The sequence below is a fragment of the Hyla sarda genome, chromosome 2 (assembly GCF_029499605.1).
Source record: "Hyla sarda isolate aHylSar1 chromosome 2, aHylSar1.hap1, whole genome shotgun sequence".
NCBI lineage: Eukaryota > Metazoa > Chordata > Amphibia > Anura > Hylidae > Hyla > Hyla sarda.
This window is the reverse complement of record NC_079190.1, coordinates 483,330,418-483,351,428: the sequence shown is the minus strand read 5'-3', so window position 1 is coordinate 483,351,428 and position 21,011 is coordinate 483,330,418. Positions and strand designations below refer to the sequence as shown.

General features: G+C 41.2%; 1 protein-coding gene across 2 annotated transcripts in view; it reads right to left on the bottom strand.

The window, feature by feature from the left end:
* LOC130357111 (interferon alpha/beta receptor 1-like) overlaps positions 1-21,011 on the bottom strand; it is a 69,578-nt gene that overhangs the window by 18,450 nt on the left and 30,117 nt on the right. The window contains exons 4-6 of one of the 2 annotated variants that reach the window (XM_056559504.1): positions 19,119-19,224; positions 4,751-4,926; positions 1,448-1,611 (exon numbers count right to left, since the gene is read on the bottom strand). In XM_056559504.1, the coding sequence (XP_056415479.1) occupies positions 1,448-1,611; positions 4,751-4,926; positions 19,119-19,224 (446 nt within the window). The remainder of the gene's footprint in view (positions 1-1,447; positions 1,612-4,750; positions 4,927-19,118; positions 19,225-21,011) is intronic. The other variant, XM_056559505.1, reaches the window with a different exon arrangement.

Here is a 21,011-nt window from a genome sequence, read left to right as displayed (position 1 = left end):
TGGCATCCAGTGGTCTTCAACCTGCGGACCTCCAGATGTTGCAAAACTACAACTCCCAGCATGCCCGGACAGCCAACTGGAGGTCCGCAGGTTGAAGACCACTCTTCCCCTTTCCTTACTTGTCTGTGCTTCAGATGTCTTGCGGGGTCAGTGAAGCAGATGAGTTACGTCCTCTCCCGGCTTCTCTGTGCGGCACGTCACTTTTCGGCGGAGACTACAGGAAATGAAAAGTGACTTGAGTGATGCCGGGAGAGGACGTAACTCATCTGCTTCACTGCCTGCAAGACCCTCCGCCTGACCTGACCTGCCAAAGCGCAGACAGGTAAGGAAAATAAACAAAACTAAAAAAAGCAGGAAAGAGGGAATGATGAGGGAGGGGGAGGGAGGGGGAATGAAGTAAAAGTAAAAGTAAAACTCACTTGTTTTCTCTGGCACTATCCACAGGTACTGGTATGGTGGAGCGTGCGGGAGACGCTGATTAAAAGGTAGGGCAGATCCGGGCAAGGTAGGGCTCATTTTAATCAGCGTCTCCTGCACTATCCACCACACCAGTACCTGTGGATAGTGCGGGAGAAAACAAGTGACAGTGCGGGGAGGAGACGTCGCTGGTCACTGATTTAAAGTGGCCGCGGCCATGCTGTTAATACTTAACAAGCAGACGCTGCTGCGGCCGCTTTAAATCAGTGACCAGAAGATTTATCGGCGTATAACACACAGGCAGGCTTTTTGCCTTAAATTTAAGTTTTAAAAGTGCGTGTTATACGCCGATAAATACGGTATTTGTCTTCACTTTAGACAGCAAACGTAGAACCTCTTCCTCTGTAAAGACACATGCATCAAACGATTCCTTAGTTTTCCTCTCTATTGGAGGTCCCTTTCCTTCCTTTTCTTCTGTAAAAACTGAAAGTTTTCATTAAGGCAGTCGGCTAGCCCTTTATCCTCTTCTACATACCTTCCTTTCATTGAATCGACAAATATCACCCTTAGAGCCAGGATGTGACTCTTGTCCGACAAAAGAAACAACCTGTTTCTAAAAGTATAATAAAGCAACTTAATGAAATAATGTTATATATATATATATATATATATATATATATATATATAAATATAGACACACACACAACACAGTTATCATTTTCCATATCAGCTGCTCTTTCTTTTAAGCTGTGAAGAAACATTACAGAGAGAAGAACGCTGTCCCTCCTGTCAGCACAGGACAAGACCAGTGATGTGAAGGGGGGAGCTGGTATTAGTGCTCATTAGATATATAAATCATTAGGCTTTGTATTAGAGAAGGAGTGTGAGGAACCAGGAAGTAGCCAGACAATAATAAAAACTGATGCAACAGGTTGCATCAGTTTGCATCCGTTTGTTAGCATGGTCCATTTAGCAGCAATGACGGGAGACAATGGCCATGTGAACCTAGCCTTACACACATAACCCTTACCTCAGAACTGTGTGATGAGTTGGTCCAATATTCCAGGTGGGTGGTCCACCGGTCACACAAACAACGGATTTCATCATTTTTGAATCCTTCAGGTGTGCTCACATTAATGTCCAATTCATTGCCTACAATTCGCATCATCAAATCTTTTGGAGGCCCCAAAACTGCTGTTAGAAACAAAAATTAAAACTTATACAGATGTCTGTATTTTTATAAAGTCTACCAATTCTTTTGCATAAGATAAGACTTTCCCACCATGTTAACTAATGGTATGAACAGCTGAACAGGGAGCATTAAGGGGATATGTAGGATTAGAAAAATTGTTGTTGCTGGCAAAATCAGCACCACTCCGGTCCACAGGTCGTGTCTGGTACTGCAGCTTGGCTCCTTTGAAGTGAATAGGACTAAGCTGCAGTAATACACACACAACCCCCCATGATATCAGACATCTTATCCCCTAACCTTTGGATAGGGGATAAGATGTCTGGAGGCGGAGTACCCCTTTAAAGGTCCCCCTTATTAGACTTCTGTTTGCCGAAACTGCTAACCTCAGAAAATTGGCCAATCATTTATTATGGCCTCTCCCCCCAACAGATGTCGTCGTGGAAGAAAAGGATCAGACCTGTTGGATTTCAACTGCACCCTACATTTGTTCTCAGGGACCAAAGGTGTCTGGCAGCAGTTAAACCCCTTATGTACACTGCCAGTTTTGGTCAATTAAAATTTTTGCTTTTTCTTTTTTAATTCCTTGCCTTTTCAGAGCCATAACTCTTATTTTTCAATCTACAAAGCCATATAAGGGCTTGCTTTTTTGCAGGACCAATTGTATTGTGCAATGACACCTTTCCTTTTACCATAAAATGTATGGCAAAAAAAAAAAAAAAAAAAAAAAAAAAAAATTATATATATATATATATATATATATATATATATATATATATATATATGGGAAATAAAAAATAAACTGCAATTTTGCTAATTTTGGGGGACTTTGTTTTTTACGCAGTGCACTTTAAACTGACATGTTCTCTTTATTCTGTTGCTATATACTATTATGATACCCAGTTAAGACCCCGGTTTTAGGTCCGGTGGGAAAACCGCATACGGGGCAAAAATGAGCCGACCGGAGTCCGCGTTTCACTCCGGTCAGCTCATTGAGTGGTTGCTATGGACAACTGAGTGACTTTTCTTTTACACAAGTTTTGATAAACTATGAGGCATATCAAGCACAACTACCCCCATCATACCAACCCACTACAGTTATCACCACAAGCCTTTACTTCGTGTCTGTTCAAAACAAGCGGTAACGCGGAGGAAGAACGTAAGTCGTGCGAAACAGAGCTGGGTCGTCTACCACTGTCCCCCCACTACCCTCTTCCGATCAATGTGAGTATGCTTCAATAAAGAAGATACTTCTTGCTGAATCTGGTGAGTTGCCGATGTTTCTTCTTTCTCTTCATGAACCTTTACTTAGTGTCACCTACAACAGTGGTTCTAAACCTTTTTTGCGACTGTACTCCAAAAGGGTGAAAGTATGTCCGCGGGTACCCCGTCGCGCGGAATTTATACGCGAGTGGTACCTGCGGACAAAAAGTCATAAGCGTGTGCTTACCTTTCTAATGCGATACTTAATTCCCTTGTGCCATTATGCCCCCTCCCTCTTAATCCCCCTTGTGCCATTATTCCCCTTTCCCTCTGATCCCCTTTTATTCCCCCCCCTCCATCTTAATCCCCTTTTGCCATTATCCCCCCTCCCTCTTAATCCCCCTTGTGCCATTATTCCCCTTTCCCTCTGATCCCCTTTTATCCCCCCATCTTAATCCCCTTTTGCCATTATCCCCCCCTCCATCTTAATCCCCCTTGTGCCATTATTCCCCTTTCCCTCTGATCCCCTTTTATCCCCCCTCATCTTAATCCCCCTTGTGCCATTATTTCCCTTTCCCTCTGATCCCCTTTTACCCCCCCCCTCCATCTTAATCCCCTTTTGCCATTATCCCCCCTCCATCTTAATCCCCCTGGTGCCATTATTCCCCTTTCCCTCTGATCCCCTTTTATCCCCCTTCATCTTAATCCCCCTTGTGCCATTATTCCCCTTTCCCTCTGATCCCCTTTTATCCCCCTTCATCTTAATCCCCCTTGTGCCATTATTCCCCTTTCCCTCTGATCCCCTTTTATCCCCCCCCCCCTCCATCTTAATCCCCTTTTGCCATTATCCCCCTCCATCTTAATCCCCCTGGTGCCATTATTCCCCTTTCCCTCTGATCCCCTTTTATCCCCCCCTCCATCTTAATCCCCTTTGTGCCATTATCCCCCCCTCCATTTTAATCCCCCTTTTGCCATTATCCCCTTTTATTCCCCCCCCTCCATCTTAATCCCCTTTTGCCATTATCCCCCCCTCCATCTTAATCCCCCTTGTGCCATTATTCCCCTTTCCCTCTGATCCCCTTTTATCCCCCCCTCCATCTTAATCCCCTTTGTGCCATTCCCCCCCTCCATCTTAATCCCCCTTTTGCCATTATCCCCTTTTATCCCCCCCCCCCCTCCATCTTAATCCCCTTTTGCCATTACCCCCCCCCCCCCCTCCATCTTAATCCCCTTGTGCCAATATTCCCCCTCCGATCCCCCTGGGCCAATATATGAGATACATATCATAACACCCTCCCATACTGCGGGGTTACACTTAGTTTACCATGCTTACCAGGCCTGGGTCTATCCTGTTCGGTGGGAGTCGGTGGGCCGCACCGACAGGTCACGTCCTTTTGCGCCGTACCGCCACCTCCCCGCAACGTCAGGGACGTCACACTTCAGGCCTGGCAGCCACTGCAGCTCACGTAACGTGGCCGCAGCTCCGGCCGTGGTGCAGTATAGAGAGCTGCTGCGGCGACCAATCCTCGCTCTGACAAATACTGGCCAATGATTTGCCGGTGTTTGTCACCAAATTGCCGTACCCACACACAACCCTTGGTGTAACCCTAGGGGTACGCGTACCCTGGTTGAGAACCCCTGACCTACAAGTTTCCTGATGCACCGCAATTTCTTTAGCGGTGGGTTTACCAAAGCCAAGCATCACCATCTTTCTGCCTAATCCTTTTGTACTTTCCCATTAGATGCTTGAGACAGGACTATGCCAGTGTTTCCCAACTAGGGTGCCTCCAGCTGTGGCCAAACTACAACTCCCAGCATGCCCGGACAGCCGAAGGCTGTCCGGGCATGCTGGGAGTTGTAGTTTAGCCACAGCTGGAGGCACTCTAGTTGGGAAACACTGGACTATGCATATGATCTGATCATTTGGATGGTTGTACTCACTGTCTATGGTTGGATTAAACAGGATAATATTGGAGCTCTTCTCTTCCCTTTGGGGGTGATACACAGAAACACGGAGGATACTCTCTCCACTGAAGTGCACTCCTAAGCAGTAACACTGAGTACTTGTTATGTTCTCACAGTCCTTTATTGTGGTGCATTTTCCATCATGATAGGTGCTGGAAACAAAAGGGGATTGTTATTAGGATATCATCGTCATTTATTCAGATGGATAAGAACGCCATCATATATAGTCACAATATTATCATCTTCTATTTATATTATTACCAACTTATATTCATATTAGGCCTCGTTCATACAGTATGGTGGCCAAATGCATTATCTATCTGTATAGTATATCCCATAAGTGACTCCACCCCTCACATTATATACAGTATCTCCCATAAGTGAGTCCACCCCTCACATTATATACAGTATCTCCCATAAGTGAGTCCACCCCTCACATTATATATACAGTATCTCCCATAAGTGACTCCACCCCTCACATTATATATACAGTATATCCCATAAGTGAGTCCACCCCTCACATTATATATACAGTATCTCCCATAAGTGAGTCCACCCCTCACATTATATATACAGTATCTCCCATAAGTGACTCCACCCCTGACATTATATATACAGTATATCCCATAAGAGAGTCCACGCCTCACATTATATATATAGTATATCCCATAAGTGACTCCACCCCTCACATTATATATATAGTATATCCCATAAGTGAGTCCACCCCTCACATTTTATATAGTATCTCCCATAAGTGAGTCCACCCCTCACATTATATATACAGTATATCCCATAAGTGACTCCACCCCTGACATTATATACAGTATCTCCCATAAGTGAGTCCACCCCTCACATTATATACAGTATCTCCCATAAGTGACTCCACCCCTCACATTTTATATAGTATCTCCCATAAGTGAGTCCACCCCTCACATTATATATACAGTATCTCCCATAAGTGACTCCACCCCTCACATTATATATACAGTATCTCCCATAAGTGAGTCCACCCCTCACATTTTATATAGTATCTCCCATAAGTGAGTCCACCCCTCACATTATATATACAGTATCTCCCATAAGTGAGTCCACCCCTCACATTATATATACAGTATATCCCATAAGTGAGTCCACCCCTCACATTATATATACAGTATCTCCGATAAGTAAGTCCCCCCTCACATTATATATACAGTATCTCCCATAAGTGAGTCCACCCCTCACATTATATATACAGTATCTCCCATAAGTGACTCCACCCCTCACATTATATATACAGTATCTCCCATAAGTGAGTCCACCCCTCACATTTTATATAGTATCTCCCATAAGTGACTCCACCCCTCACATTATATATACAGTATATCCCATAAGTGAGTCCACCCCTCACATTATATATACAGTATATCCCATAAGTGACTCCACCCCTCACATTATATACAGTATCTCCCATAAGTGAGTCCACCCCTCACATTATATATACAGTATATCCCATAAGTGACTCCACCCCTCACATTATATATACAGTATCCCCCATAAGTGACTCCACCCCTCACATTATATACAGTATATCCCATAAGTGAGTCCACCCCTCACATTATATACAGTATCTCCCATAAGTGAGTCCACCCCTCACATTATATATACAGTATATCCCATAAGTGAGTCCACCCTTCACATTATATATACAGTATCTCCCATAAGTGACTCCACCCCTCACATTATATATACAGTATTTCCCATAAGTGAGTCCACCCCTCACATTATATATACAGTATATCCCATAAGTGAGTCCACCCCTCACATTATATATACAGTATCTCCCATAAGTGAGTCCACCCCTCACATTATATATACAGTATATCCCATAAGTGAGTCCACCCCTCACATTATATATACAGTATATCCCATAAGTGAGTCCACCCTTCACATTATATATACAGTATCTCCCATAAGTGACTCCACCCCTCACATTATATATACAGTATCTCCCATAAGTGACTCCACCCCTCACATTATATATACAGTATATCCCATAAGTGAGTCCACCCCTCACATTATATATACAGTATATCCCATAAGTGACTCTACCCCTCACATTATATATACAGTATCTCCCATAAGTGACTCCACCCCTCACATTATATATACAGTATATCCCATAAGTGACTCCACCCCTCACATTATATATACAGTATCTCCCATAAGTGAGTCAACCCCTCACATTATATATACAGTATATCCCATAAGTGACTCCACCCCTCACATTATATATACAGTATATCCCATAAGTGACTCCACCCCTCACATTATATATACAGTATATCCCATAAGTGACTCCACCCCTCACATTATATATACAGTATATCCCATAAGTGACTCCACCCCTCACATTATATATACAGTATATCCCATAAGAGAGTCCACCCCTCACATTATATACAGTATCTCCCATAAGTGAGTCCACTCCTCACATTATATATACAGTATCTCCCATAAGTGAGTCCACCCCTCACATTATATATACAGTATATCCCATAAGTGAGTCCACCCCTCACATTATATATACAGTATCTCCCATAAGTGAGTCCACCCCTCACATTATATATACAGTATATCCCATAAGTGAGTCCACCCCTCACATTATATATACAGTATATCCCATAAGTGACTCCACCCCTCACATTATATATACAGTATATCCCATAAGAGAGTCCACCCCTCACATTATATATACAGTATATCCCATAAGTGATTCCACCCCTCACATTATATACAGTATCTCCCATAAGTGAGTCCACCCCTCACATTATATATACAGTATCTCCCATAAGTGACTCCACCCCTCACATCATATATACAGTATATCCCATAAGTGAGTCCACTCCTCACATTATATATACAGTATATCCCATAAGTGACTCCACCCCTCACATTATATATACAGTATCTCCCATAAGAGAGTCCACCCCTCACATTATATATACAGTATATCCCATAAGAGAGTCCACCCCTCACATTATATATACAGTATATCCCATAAGAGAGTCCACCCCTCACATTATATACAGTATATCCCATAAGTGAGTCCACTCCTCACATTATATATACAGTATATCCCATAAGTGAGTCCACCCCTCACATTATATATACAGTATATCCCATAAGTGAGTCCACCCCTCACATTATATATACAGTATCTCCCATAAGTGAGTCCACCCCTCACATTATATACAGTATATCCCATAAGTTAGTCCACCCCTCACATTATATATACAGTATCTCCCATAAGTGAGTCCACCCCTCACATTATATATACAGTATATCCCATAAGTGACTCCACCCCTCACATTATATATACAGTATCTCCCATAAGTGAGTCCACTCCTCACATTATATATACAGTATATCCCATAAGTGAGTCCACCCCTCACATTATATATACAGTATATCCCATAAGTGAGTCCACCCCCTCACATTATATATACAGTATATCCCATAAGTGAGTCCACCCCTCACATTATATACAGTATATCCCATAAGTGAGTCCACCCCTCACATTATATATACAGTATCTCCCATAAGTGAGTCCACCCCTCACATTATATATACAGTATATCCCATAAGTGACTCCACCCCTCACATTATATATACAGTGTATCCCATAAGTGAGTCCACCCCTCACATTATATATACAGTATATCCCATAAGTGAGTCCACCCCTCACATTATATATACAGTATCTCCCATAAGTGAGTCCACCCCTCACATTATATATACAGTATCTCCCATAAGTGACTCCACCCCTCACATTATATATACAGTATATCCCATAAGTGACTCTACCCCTCACATTATATATATATACAGTATATCCCATAAGTGACTCCACCCCTCACATTATATATACAGTATCTCCCATAAGTGACTCCACCCCTCACATTATATATACAGTATCTCCCATAAGTGACTCCACCCCTCACATTATATATACAGTATCTCCCATAAGTGACTCCACCCCTCACATTATATATACAGTATATCCCATAAGTGAGTCCACCCCTCACATTATATATACAGTATCTCCCATAAGTGACTCCACCCCTCACATTATATATACAGTATATCCCATAAGTGAGTCCACCCCTCACATTATATATACAGTATCTCCCATAAGTGACTCCAGCCCTCACATTATATATACAGTATATCCCATAAGTGACTCCACCCCTCACATTATATATACAGTATATCCCATAAGAGAGTCCACCCCTCACATTATATACAGTATCTCCCATAAGTGAGTCCACCCCTCACATTATATATACAGTATCTCCCATAAGTGAGTCCACCCCTCACATTATATATACAGTATCTCCCATAAGTGACTCCACCCCTCACATTATATATACAGTATATCCCATAAGTGAGTCCACCCCTCACATTATATATACAGTATATCCCATAAGTGAGTCCACCCCTCACATTATATATACAGTATATCCCATAAGAGAGTCTACCCCTCACATTATATATACAGTATCTCCCATAAGTGAGTCCACCCCTCACATTATATATACAGTATCTCCCATAAGTGACTCCACCCCTCACATTATATATACAGTATATCCCATAAGTGAGTCCACCCCTCACATTATATACAGTATCTCCATAAGTGAGTCCACCCCTCACATTATATACAGTATCTCCCATAAGAGAGTCCACCCCTCACATTATATATACAGTATCTCCCATAAGGGACTCCACCCCTCACATTATATATACAGTATCTCCCATAAGTGAGTCCACCCCTCACATTATATACAGTATCTCCCATAAGTGAGTCTCCCCTCACATTATATACAGTATATCCCATAAGTGACTCCACCCCTCACATTATATATACAGTATCTCCCATAAGTGAGTCCACCCCTCACATTATATACAGTATCTCCCATAAGTGAGTCCACCCCTCACATTATATATACAGTATCTCCCATAAGTGACTCCACCCCTCACATTATATATACAGTATCTCCTATAAGTGAGTCCACCTCTCACATTATATATACAGTATCTCCCATAAGTGACTCCACCCCTCACACTATATACAGTATATCCCATAAGTGAGTCCACCCCTCACATTATATATACAGTATCTCCTATAAGTGACTCCACCCTTCACATTATATATACAGTATATCCCATAAGTGACTCCACCCCTCACATTATATATACAGTATCTCCCATAAGTGAGTCCACCCCTCACATTATATACAGTATATCCCATAAGGGACTCCACCTCTCACATTATATATACAGTATATCCCATAAGTGAGTCCACCCCTCACATTATATATACAGTATATCCCATAAGTGAGTCCACCCCTCACATTATATATACAGTATCTCCCATAAGTGAGTCCACCCCTCACATTATATACAGTATATCCCATAAGAGAGTCCACCCCTCACATTATATGTACAGTATATCCCATAAGTAAGTCCACCCCTCACATTATATATACAGTATCTCCCATAAGTGAGTCCACCCCTCACATTATATACAGTATCTCCCATAAGTGAGTCCACCCCTCACACTATATATACAGTATATCCCATAAGTGACTCCACCCCTCACATTATATATACAGTATCTCCCATAAGTGAGTCCACCCCTCACATTATATATACAGTATATCCCATAAGTGACTCCACCCCTCACATTATATATACAGTATCTCCCATAAGTGACTCCACCCCTCACATTATATATACAGTATCTCCCATAAGTGAGTCCACCCCTCACATTATATATACAGTATATCCCATAAGAGAGTCCACCCTTCACATTATATATACAGTATATCCCATAAGTGAGTCCACCCCTCACATTATATATACAGTATATCCCATAAGTGAGTCCACCCCTCACATTATATACAGTATCTCCCATAAGTGAGTCCACCCCTCACATTATATATACAGTATCTCCCATAAGTGAGTCCACCCCTCACATTATATATACAGTATCTCCCATAAGTGACTCCACCCCTCACATTATATATACAGTATATCCCATAAGTGACTCCACCCCTCACATTATATATACAGTATCTCCCATAAGTGAGTCCACCCCTCACACTATATATACAGTATACCCCATAAGTGACTCCACCCCTCACATTATATATACAGTATATCCCATAAGTGACTCCACCCCTCACATTATATATACAGTATCTCCTATAAGTGAGTCCACCTCTCACATTATATATACAGTATCTCCCATAAGGGACTCCACCCCTCACATTATATATACAGTATCTCCCATAAGTGAGTCCACCCCTCACATTATATACAGTATCTCCCATAAGGGACTCCACCTCTCACATTATATATACAGTATCTCCCATAAGGGACTCCACCCCTCACATTATATATACAGTATCTCCCATAAGTGAGTCCACCCCTCACACTATATATACAGTATACCCCATAAGTGACTCCACCCCTCACATTATATATACAGTATATCCCATAAGTGACTCCACCCCTCACATTATATATACAGTATATCCCATAAGTGATTCCACTCCTCACATTATATACAGTATCTCCCATAAGTGAGTCCACCCCTCACATTATATATACAGTATCTCCCATAAGTCAGTCCACCCCTCACATTATATACAGTATCTCCCATAAGGGACTCCACCTCTCACATTATATATACAGTATCTCCCATAAGGGACTCCACCCCTCACATTATATATACAGTATCTCCCATAAGTGAGTCCACCCCTCACACTATATATACAGTATCTCCCATAAGTGAGTCCACCCCTCACATTATAAATACAGTATATCCCATAAGTGATTCCACCCCTCACATTATATATACAGTATATCCCATAAGTGACTCCACCCCTCACATTATATATACAGTATCTCCCATAAGTGAGTCCACCCCTCACATTATATATACAGTATCTCCCATAAGTCAGTCCACCCCTCACATTATATATACAGTATCTCCCATAAGTGAGTCCACCCCTCACATTATATATACAGTATCTCCCATAAGTGAGTCCACCCCTCACATAATATATACAGTATATCCCATAAGTGACTCCACCCCTCACATTATATATACAGTATCTCCCATAAGTGAGTCCACCCCTCACATTATATATACAGTATATCCCATAAGTGACTCCACCCCTCACATTATATATACAGTATCTCCCATAAGTGAGTCCACCCCTCACATTATATATACAGTATCTCCCATAAGTGACTCCACCCCTCACATTATATATACAGTATCTCCCATAAGTGAGTCCACCCCTCACATTATATATACAGTATATCCCATAAGAGAGTCCACCCTTCACATTATATATACAGTATATCCCATAAGTGAGTCCACCCCTCACATTATATATACAGTATATCCCATAAGTGAGTCCACCCCTCACATTATATACAGTATCTCCCATAAGTGAGTCCACCCCTCACATTATATATACAGTATCTCCCATAAGTGAGTCCACCCCTCACATTATATATACAGTATCTCCCATAAGTGACTCCACCCCTCACATTATATATACAGTATATCCCATAAGTGAGTCCACCCCTCACATTATATATACAGTATATCCCATAAGTGAGTCCACCCCTCACATTATATATACAGTATATCCCATAAGAGAGTCTACCCCTCACATTATATATACAGTATATACCATAAGTGAGTCCACCCCTCACATTATATATACAGTATATCCCATAAGTGAGTCCACCCCTCACATTATATACAGTATCTCCATAAGTGAGTCCACCCCTCACATTATATACAGTATCTCCCATAAGAGAGTCCACCCCTCACATTATATATACAGTATCTCCCATAAGGGACTCCACCCCTCACATTATATATACAGTATATCCCATAAGTGAGTCCACCCCTCACATTATATATACAGTATATCCCATAAGTGAGTCCACCCCTCACATTATATACAGTATCTCCATAAGTGAGTCCACCCCTCACATTATATACAGTATCTCCCATAAGAGAGTCCACCCCTCACATTATATATACAGTATCTCCCATAAGGGACTCCACCCCTCACATTATATATACAGTATATCCCATAAGTGAGTCCACCCCTCACATTATATATACAGTATATCCCATAAGTGAGTCCACCCCTCACATTATATATACAGTATATCCCATAAGTGACTCCACCCCTCACATTATATACAGTATCTCCCATAAGTGAGTCCACCCCTCACATTATATATACAGTATCTCCCATAAGTGAGTCCACCCCTCACATTATATACAGTATCTCCCATAAGTGAGTCCACCCCTCACACTATATACAGTATCTCCCATAAGTGAGTCCACCCCTCACATTATATATACAGTATCTCCCATAAGTGAGTCCACCCCTCACATTATATATACAGTATCTCCCATAAGTGACTCCACCCCTCACATTATATATACAGTATATCCCATAAGTGAGTCCACCCCTCACATTATATATACAGTATATCCCATAAGTGAGTCCACCCCTCACATTATATATACAGTATATCCCATAAGAGAGTCTACCCCTCACATTATATATACAGTATATCCCATAAGTGAGTCCACCCCTCACATTATATATACAGTATATCCCATAAGTGAGTCCACCCCTCACATTATATACAGTATCTCCATAAGTGAGTCCACCCCTCACATTATATACAGTATCTCCCATAAGAGAGTCCACCCCTCACATTATATATACAGTATCTCCCATAAGGGACTCCACCCCTCACATTATATATACAGTATATCCCATAAGTGAGTCCACCCCTCACATTATATATACAGTATATCCCATAAGTGAGTCCACCCCTCACATTATATACAGTATCTCCCATAAGTGAGTCCACCCCTCACATTATATATACAGTATCTCCATAAGTGAGTCCACCCCTCACATTATATACAGTATCTCCCATAAGAGAGTCCACCCCTCACATTATATATACAGTATCTCCCATAAGGGACTCCACCCCTCACATTATATATACAGTATCTCCCATAAGTGAGTCCACCCCTCACATTATATATACAGTATCTCCCATAAGAGAGTCCACCCCTCACATTATATACAGTATCTCCCATAAGTGAGTCCACCCCTCACACTATATATACAGTATATCCCATAAGTGACTCCACCCCTCACATTATATATACAGTATCTCCCATAAGTGAGTCCACCCCTCACATTATATACAGTATCTCCCATAAGTGAGTCCACCCCTCACACTATATATACAGTATACCCCATAAGTGACTCCACCCCTCACATTATATATACAGTATATCCCATAAGTGACTCCACCCCTCACATTATATACAGTATCTCCCATAAGGGACTCCACCTCTCACATTATATATACAGTATCTCCCATAAGGGACTCCACCCCTCACATTATATATACAGTATCTCCCATAAGTGAGTCCACCCCTCACACTATATATACAGTATACCCCATAAGTGACTCCACCCCTCACATTATATACAGTATCTCCCATAAGTGAGTCCACCCCTCACATTATATATACAGTATCTCCCATAAGTGAGTCCACCCCTCACATTATATATACAGTATCTCCCATAAGTCAGTCCACCCCTCACATTATATATACAGTATCTCCCATAAGTGACTCCACCCCTCACATTATATACAGTATATCCCATAAGTGAGTCCACCCCTCACATTATATATACAGTATATCCCATAAGTGAGTCCACCCCTCACATTATATATATACAGTATATCCCATAAGTGAGTCCACCCCTCACATTATATATACAGTATACCCCATAAGTGAGTCCACCCCTCACAGTATATACAGTATATCCCATAAGTGACTCCACCCCTCACATTATATATACAGTATCTCCATAAGTGAGTCCACCCCTCACATTATATATACAGTATCTCCATAAGTGAGTCCACCCCTCACATTATATACAGTATCTCCCATAAGTGAGTCCACCCCTCACATTATATATACAGTATCTCCATAAGTGAGTCCACTCCTCACATTTTTGTACATATTTTCTTCTATCTTCTGCTCTGTTTCCTCTGCTAAAATGTAAAGTAGTGGGTCCACAGCCTGTATAACAGTGGCTAATGTTTTTTCCCCTCAAAATAACTCAACACACAACCATTAATGTCTAAACCTTGGCTAAAAAAGTGAGTGCACGCCTAAGTGAAAATGTCCAAATTGGGCCCAACTAGCCATTTTCCCTCCCAGGTGTCATGTGACTCGTTATTATTTAAAGATTTCAGGTGTGAATGGGGAACAGGCCACTTAAATCTGATGTTATCGCTCTCACACTCTCTAAAACTGGTCACTGGAAGTTCAACATGGCACCTCATGGCAAAGAACTCTCTGAGGGTCTGAAAACAAGAATTGTTGCTCTACAAAAAGATGTCGGAGGCTTTAAGAAGATTGCCAACACCCTGAAACTGAGCTGCAGCATGATGGGTAAGACCAAACAGTGGTTTCACAGGTAAGATTACATCGCCTCGCCATGTTCGATCAAATAATCTAACTGCACGTGGACCAAAATCACAGCTCTCGTCACACTCAGGCTCCACCACAGACACTATGAGAACCATTTTCTTTTTGAGTGGGAGCAATCTAATAAAAGAGTGTAGCCTAAAGAGCACCCGTCATTTGGAAAAACCTTTGCCATGTCCTAGCAACATGTGAAAAGTTTTCACCAGTAGCAGTGTTTATACCTTCACCGGAGAACGAGCTGAGAAAAGCCTGCGCTGACGTGCGCTTCTCTCCCTGTTCTGCGTCACGTGATTAGGACATACTCCATAGACTTACATTGTAAATACGTGACACAGAGCTGGCAGAGAACGCGCGGAGTGCAATCTTCTCCTGCCTCGTTCATCTGTTTAGTGGAGGTCTGAAAACTCCCAGATCCCAGCCTATCCAAACTTTCGACATGTCGCTAGGACAGTGACAGTGGCCATTTAAAGGGGAGGTCAGAAGTGCCAGAGATACATAAGCGCTGTACACGTGTATCTCAGACTCTCCCATAGAGATGCATGGAGTGGGCATGTCGACCCTAACTCCATGCACGAGGAGAGCAAGGGCGCTGTGCAAGAGATTGTGGGGGTGCCAGCGGTTGGATGTCCTGTGATGAGACCCAAAGAGCTGGACTATCCCTTTAAAGGGGTACTCCCCTGGAAAACAATTTTTTTTTTTTTAATCAACTGGTGCCAGAAAGTTAAACAGATTTGTAAATGACTTCTATTTAAAAATCTTAATCCTTCCAGTACTTATCAGCTGCTGTATGCTCCACAGGAATTTATTTTCTGTCTGACCCCAGTGTTCTCTGCTGACACCTCTGTCCATTTTAGGAACTGTCTAGAGCAGGAGAGGTTTGCTATGGGGATTTGCTCCTACTCTGTACAGTTCCTAAAATGGACAGAGGTGTCAGCAGAGAGCACTGTGGTCAGACAGAAAGGAAATTCCAAAAGAAAAGAACTTCCTGTGGAGCATACAGCAGCTGATAAGTACTGGGAGGGTTAAAGGGGTACTCCGGTGGAAAACTTTTGTTTTTTTTAATCAACTGGTGCCAGAAAGTTAAACAGATTTGTAAATTACTTCTATTAAAAAATCTTGATCCTTCCAGTACTTATTAGCTGTTGAATACTACAGAGGAAATTATTTTATTTTTGGAACACAGAGCTCTCTGCTGACATCATGAACACAGTGCTCTCTGCTGACATCTCTGTCCATTTTAAGAACTGTCCAGAGTAGGAGAAAATCCCCATAGCAAACATATGCTGCTCTGGACAGTTCCTAAAATGGACAGAGATGTCAGCAGAGAGCTCTGTGTTCCAAAAAGAAAATAATTTCCTCTGTAGTATTCAGCAGCTAATAAGTACTTGAAGGATTAAAGGGGTATTCCAGGCAAAAACTTTTTTTTATATATCAACTGGCTCCGGAAAGTTAAACAGATTTGTAAATTACTTCTATTAAAAAATCCTTAATCCTTCCAACAGTTATTAGCTTCTGAAGTTGAGTTGCTGTTTTCTGTCTAACTGCTTTCTGATGACTCACGTCCCGGGAGCTGTCCAGCTCCTATGGGGATATTTTCCCATCATGCAAGGGATATTCTCCCATCATGCACAGCTCCCGGGACGTGACATCATCATTGAGTAGTTAGACAGAAAACTTCAGAAGCTAATAACTATTGGAAGGATTAAGATTTTTTCCGTTCAATGTTTTTATTGAAGTTTTATCGTATAACAACAATACAGTACAGGACAAATAGCGCTGAACATAGCGCCAGATGACAAAAACAAACAAAAAAAAAAAATAACAACAGTAATGATTGTTTGATCTCTGGACATCTCAATAAAGTTCACAGTTAAAGCTCGGAAATTCAACACTGTAGGTCTGTGTTTCATTGCCTACCTTGACAGGTGTTAAATCAAAATAGTAACTTTATCTTTATTATCCAATGTATGCCCTGGTCTGAATTGCTCTAGAAATTGGGTACATTATATTCGGTAACATACCTCAGACCCATCATCCCTACGAAAACTTATATGGGGGAAAAAAGTGTACCACACCACTTTCAGAACAAATACTAGGGACTAGGAGGAGCTCTAGAGCGTTTAAATATCCACACTATTGGGAGAGGCGGACCAGCTCTGCCATCTATCTGCAAAAGATTGATACCTGCCCGATCCCAGTGCTATTACTTTCTCAAATGAGTAAGTGGTATTCAATTTGCTAATCACATGGGAAATGCTTGGGACATGCAAGGTTTTCCAACCACTCAAGAGCACAGTTTTGGCTACTATACATATTATGCAATACAGGTCTCTAAAAGGGGGGGGGACATCTTCTAAGTTTAAAAATAACAACACTTGTTGGGGGGACCAAGGCACTTGACACGGGAAAAGGGATTGCACCAATAGCTTGCAGGAAACCCAGAAGGTTTGTATTAAAGGGCAGTTCCACAAAATATGAAAAAGGGTCCCCTTGTGTCCACACCCTCGCCAGCATTTATCGGACGCTGTGGGATATGCTTTAGAAATTTTTTCTGGCGTAAAATACCATCTTAGAATAGTTTTAAAAGCGATTTCCACATGGGATGAGCACTGGAAGGCCCTGTGAATAGATGCTTTAAATGCTTTTTCCCAGGTACAAGCCTCTATCCTACGTCCCAAGTCCCCTTCCCAAAGTCTAAGAGGGTACTGCCTAGTACATTTATCGGAACCTATTAATAGTCTATAAATCGGTTTCAAGCCTTTCTGAGTGCCGGATAAATATATTTTAGTCAGGGGAACTATGCCTACAGAAGGTTTATTCAATGAATTAACCAGGTGTCTAATTTGTAGGTATTTGAAGAAACAGTTCTTGGGGAGCATATAGCAGCTGATAAGTACTGAAAGGATTAAGATTTTTTAATAGAAGTAATTTACAAATCTGTTTAACTTTCCAGAGCCAGTTGATATATAAAAAAAAGTTTTTGCCTGGAATACCCCTTTAAGATTTTTAACTAGAAGTAGTTTACAAATCTGTTTAACTGATTTAAAAAAAAAAATATTTCAATGGAGTACCCCTTTAAGCTACATTCTTTTACTAGATAGCTCACAATAAAAATACAACAAAACAACGGTTTTCATTGCGGCAGACATATAGAAATATGCCCTTATTTAAAGGGGACCTCTCATCAAATAAACTTTTGATATATTTTAGATTAATGAATGTTGAATAACTTTCCAATAGCATGTTAATGAATAATATGCTTCTTTCTATTGTATTTTTCCCGATCAGTCCTGTCAGCAAGCATTTCTGACTCATGCTGGAGTCCTAAACACTCAGAGCTGCCAGCCTGCTTTGTTCACAGCCAAACAGGCTGTGAACAAAGCAGGCTGGCAGCTCTGAGTGTTCTCCTTTGTGAACAAAGCAGACTGGCAGCTCGTAGTGTTTAGGACTCCAGCATGAGTCTGAAATGCTTGCTGCCAGGACTGGTAGGGAGACCCCTAGTGGTCATTTCTTCAAAATGGAAAATTAAATAGAAAGAAGCATATTTTTTAATAACATGCAATTGTAAAGTTATTCTGCATACATTAATCTATAATATATCAAAAGTTTTTTTGATGAGAGGTACCCTTTAAGAGGCTCTTCAGCAGCTTGGGCCATGACTAAAGCTGTGATTTTGTCTAGAGCCTTTAGAGTAGCAGCTAAAAAATCCAGTGACATGCTTTTGGGAGCACTTACCACCTTTCCACAGAAAATGTGGCATTTGGAGACTGGGTAAAGTTCCAGTCCCACTTAAGTAGATAACTTAAGTCTAGCGCCTCCATTCTCAGATTATTCGGTGGTCCTGTAAGACAGAAAGAGAAAAACTGTACAAAGAAAACCTAAAGAATAGGAAGTGCAGAAGGAAAAGAAAAGTCTCATGTACTCCATAGACCAGTGTTTCCCAACCAGGGTGCCTCCAGCTGTTGCAAAACTACAACTCCCAGCATGCCCGGACAGCCTTCGGCTGTCCGGGCATGCTGGAAGTTGTAGTTTTGCAACAGCTGGAGGCACCCTGGTTGGGAAACGCTACCATAGACATACTCCTTAGACAACACACCAATGTAATTTATACAGCCATGGCACAATGCATTGCGAAAAACGTGTGGATTATGGCGACCGTCATGTGGCCTTGGTCAGAGGTGTAATTTTTGGCTTCTGGGCCCCAATGCAAAATCTGCAATAGGGTCCGATGTGCCATTTATATTACTGGTCTCTTATGGGGCAGATTTGCCTTAAAGGGGTACTCCGGTGGATTTTTTAATTTTTTTATAATGAACTGGTGCCAGAAAGTTTAACAGATTTGTAATTTTCCTCTATTAAAAAATCTTTACCTTTATCTTTAAATGACTTCTATTAAAAATCTACCCTTCCTGTACTTTTTAGCAGCTGTATGCTACAGAGGAAATTCAGTTCTTTTTGAATTTCTTTTTTGTCTTGTCCACAGTGCTCTCTGCTGACACCCGATGCCCATATCAGGAACAGTCCAGAGCAGGAGAAAATCCCCATAGCAAACCTATGCTGCTCTGGACAATTCCTGACACGGACAGAGGTGTCAGCAGAGAGCACTGTGGTCAAGACAAAAAAAGAATCTCAAAAAGAACAGAATTTCCTCGGTAGCATACGGCTGCTAAAAAGTACAAAGGTTTTTTAAAAGAACTAATTTACAAATCGATTTAACTTTCTGGCACCAGTTGAACTATAAAGACCTAAAAAAAAATGTTTTCCACCGGAGTACCCCTTTAACCCCTTAAGGACCGAGCCCTTTTTCACCTTAAGGACCGGAGCGTTTTTTGCAATTCTGACCACTGTCACTATAAACATTAATAACTCTGGAATGCTTTTAGTTATCATTCTGATTCCGAGATTGTTTTTTCGTGACATATTGTACTTTAACTTAGTGGTAAAATTTTGTGGTAACTTGCATCCTTTCTTTGTGAAAAATCACCAAATTTGATGAAAAAAATGAAAATTTTGCATTTTTCTAACTTTGAAGCTCTCTGCTTGTAAGGAAAATGGATATTCAAAATATATTTTTTTGGGGTTCACATATACAATATGTCTACTTTATGTTTGCATCATAAAATGTATGAGTTTTTACTTTTGGAAGACACCAGAGGGCTTCAAAGTTCAGCAGCAATTTTGAAATTTTTCACAAAATTTTCAAACTCGCTATTTTTCATGGACCAGTTCACGTTTGAAGTGGATTTGAAGGGCCTTCATATTAGAAATACCCCATAAAAGACCCCATTATAAAAACTACACCCCCCAAAGTATTCAAAATGACATTCAGTAAGTGTATTAACCCTTTAGGTGTTTCACAGGAATAGCAGCAAAGTGAAGGAGAAAATTCAAAATCTTCATTTTTTACACTCGCATTTTCTTGTAGACCCAATTTTTGAATTTTTGAAAGGGGTAAAAAGGATAAAATTTTTACTTGTATTTGAAACCCAATTTCTCTCGAGTAAGCACATACCTCATATGTCTATGTTAATTGTTCAGCGGGCGCAGTAGAGGGCTCAGAAGGGAAGGAGCGTCAAATGGTTTTTGGGGGGCATGTCACCTTTAGGAAGCCCCTATGGTGCCAGAACA